The sequence below is a fragment of the Phyllostomus hastatus genome, unplaced genomic scaffold, assembly GCF_019186645.2.
Source record: "Phyllostomus hastatus isolate PE091 unplaced genomic scaffold, TTU_PhHast_1.1 phas_contig_304, whole genome shotgun sequence".
In the NCBI taxonomy this organism is placed as follows: domain Eukaryota; kingdom Metazoa; phylum Chordata; class Mammalia; order Chiroptera; family Phyllostomidae; genus Phyllostomus; species Phyllostomus hastatus.
Genome location: NW_025333845.1, coordinates 228,840 through 232,243, shown reverse-complemented (window position 1 = coordinate 232,243; position 3,404 = coordinate 228,840). Strand labels below are relative to the sequence as shown.

At 34.6% G+C, this 3,404-nt stretch overlaps 1 protein-coding gene across 1 annotated transcript; it reads left to right on the top strand.

The window, feature by feature from the left end:
• The first annotated feature begins 1,037 nt into the window (after positions 1-1,037).
• On the top strand, positions 1,038-1,982 carry LOC123819221 (putative olfactory receptor 52P1). Its single transcript, XM_045839535.1, is given in 1 exon segment — positions 1,038-1,982. A coding segment is annotated over 1 exon segment (945 nt).
• The last annotated feature ends 1,422 nt before the right edge of the window (positions 1,983-3,404 follow it).

The window sequence follows — 3,404 nt, the reverse complement described above, 5'->3', positions numbered from 1 at the left end:
TTATCAGTGATCACTTTGTAAATTATATAAATGTCTAACCACTATGCCATACACATGAAACAGCTATACCATTGAATGTCGACTGTAAGTGAAAAAACTAATAATAGTGATAGAATCTGCCATTTTTTTATTTTGAAAGCTTTCTGCATTTTCATCTAATTTTTCCTTATTCTGTTTTATACATCTCTAAGGGCACAATGTGCAACTACCATTGTTTTTATACCTCAGGTTGTAAACTGTTCTCAGGGTTAACAGTGGGACCAGTGAGCATGGCACAGTTTAGCTATATATTGCTAAATTTGACAATTCCCCAAACTCTGGAGTCTAAATTTGTTGGACAGAAGGTTGTGGAGAAGAAAAGATGTTTGGCGAAGGAATGGGATATTAACTAAAAGAGGATGATTATTGCCTGGTTTAGAAATAGTTAATAGCCAGATGAGGGTGACTTATAATTTCTGCTTAGTCTAAGGAGACACATGCAAAGTGTGTCCAGGTTTAGAACCATGCCAATTAGTGTGGTGAAGTGGGCATTCAAGTGAAATTTAGAAAACTATCTTCCATTCTCTTCTTTCTACAATGTCATTGTCATTTTAATGTATTTCATAAATAGTTCTGGACAAATGAATTTTAAATCATGCTGATAAAGTTAAGGTTAGAGTTTTCCTCTAGCCTTATTTAACTTACAATTTTCTCTTTATTTTTAAGGTTCAGAATGCATCTTACCTATGAATCCTCTGATTCATACAAGTGGAATAAATAACCCTATCTAATGGGTCATAAAACTGCTTATTCATATAACTTCACTATATTAATCACATGGAAATTTAATCATTGGTTTGCACCAGTTTCTCCCTTACTAGAAATGTTCATTTCTAAAGTTAGGTATGTGGCCCTATTTACCCTTTTTCCTTAAGATATAAAATATTATCAAATATTTTATATAAATTAATAAATAAACATAACATTAACTAAATGGACAAAAGGATATGAAAGAACTTTTATCATCCCACAAGTGAATGCAGCCAGAAGTTTTCATCATGTCACTAACAAATAATACCAATTTACATCCCAGTACCTTTCTTCTCCTTGGTATTCCAGGGATGGAAGCCATCCACACTTGGCTATCAATGCCCTTCTTCCTTGTTTACCTAAGCGCTGTCCTGGGAAATTTATCTATTCTATTTATTATTAGAACAGATTCCAACTTGTATGAGCCCATGTACTTCTTCCTCTGTATGCTCTCTGTGGCTGACTTAATCACCTCCACTACTGCTATGCCCCAAATCCTCGGCATTTTTTGGTTCTATGATAGGGAGATCTATTTTGAAGTTTGCCTTGTACAAGTATTTCTCATTCATTCGCTTTGCAGCATGGCCTCAGGGTTTATCTTGGCCATGGCTTTTGATTGTTATGTAGCAATCTGCATTCCTCTGAGGCATTCTACCATCCTGACAAATACAGTCATCAAGAACTTGGGGCTGCCTATTGTCTTCCATGGGGCTTTGCTTTTCAGTCCTCAACCCTTCATGCTTTGATGGCTTCCCTACTGCAGAACTAATATCATCCCTCACACGTACTGTGAATTTATGGCACTGATCAAGCTTGCCTGTGCAGAGACAAGGATCTACAGAATATACAGTCTAACTGCTGCCCTCCTTACTGGAGGCTTAGATTTCATATTAATCCTATGTTCCTACACTGCTATTCTTTACACTGTCTTCCATCTTCCATCCAAGGCTGCTCGTCTCAAGACCTTGGGCACCTGTGGATCCCATGTGTGTGTAATCTTAGTGGCCTATACCCCAGCATTTTTCTCCTTCCTTACTCACAGGTTTGGACACCATGTGGCTCCTCACATTCATATCTTTGTGGCTAATATCTACCTCCTTGTTCCACCTATGGTGAACCCAATGATTTATGGCATAAGAACCAAGAGGATCAGAGACAGGTTTCTCCAAGTTTTGACTTCTCACAAATTCTAAAACAGCTCTTTCCTTAACACGTATTTAAGATTTATAGACAAAAAAAGAGACATTAACCTTCTTTGCAGATGGCTGGCCCCTAAATATTATATTGTAATCTTTAAAGCATTCATAAGCATTGACTAGATTTTTTCTACTCAAAAATATATTTGCCTAATAATGCAATATCTCTTTATGTAATTTTATTTGCTATGTTTGCTCCCACAGACTATCTTGTTTAGTCTTACCAACTTTATCAGAGCTGTTTTTATTGACCCATTATCTCTTTCACTAAGCTATAATACTTTTGTAGAATATAATTAAAGGGACTGTCTGTATCTCTTGAACAATAAGATTAAAAGAATTTTAATCCATAACCTTGAAACTGAGATGGTTCTAGCAAAATGTCTTCTAAACACAGATGAATAAACTGTCATTATTTGCCTTCCAGAGGTCATCTAGCAATTCTTGTAGCATATTATTTTACTATATCTAGCTAGAATCATTCTAACATTTTTAAATATCTTTTCCCACAAACACCATTCCTGAAGACTTAATGATATCTAAAATTGCCCTACCCTTTTTCTTTTATCTACTTCTTTAATGTCATTCAAGGTGATTCTTTGAAAATATCTATTGCTCTCTCTCTCATTCTTTGATTATTTCACACTTATATTATAAAATAGAGAAACATTCTGCTCTGGCATTTCCTCATAACTCATCATTATAGCCACTGTTGACTGTGATATTAGTCATTTTTTTCCTTTTTTGAAGTGCAATGACTCATATTTGTATGAAATGTCATGTAGAATTACTCATTATGGGTGTATAATACAATTATAACATTGTCTTACTATCTTACGCTTGCTGGTGATTCAAATAGTTTTGGCATTAAGCCATGTCAACATATTTTACCAATCTGTCCTGCAGCTAGAGTACCTCTCTCAATTTGTAGTCATTCAGTGTCATGTCATTTTTTCCCTTGAAATTTTTTCTTTTTTCTTTTTGACAAGTGTGTTCTCAGTGTCAGGAACTACATGAGCCAATATTTAGCTGACTGCCACATGATTTCACACCTTCTCCCTTTTAAAGGAAAGTATTAATCATGTGCTCATATTTCTCATTGTTTAAACTCATTTTATTATCTTTTATTTCACATTGTCTTGGGTAAGATGAAATATATATCTAAAATTATAAGAGAGGCAATAAAGATAGTGTTTAAGACAATTGGATCTCAAAACATACTGCTCAGTTTTGAAACCCAGAACAACCACTTGCAAGCTATGTTGATCCTTGTCAAGTTGTATAACTTCTCTACTTCAGTGTTCTCAGTGGTTGAATGGAAATATTCATAGCAATTTCAGAAAATAATTTTGACACTCTTTTTAAAATGCCATGTGTATGATTTAATTCTATCGGAGCTAATTTATTGAAAGCTTGAAA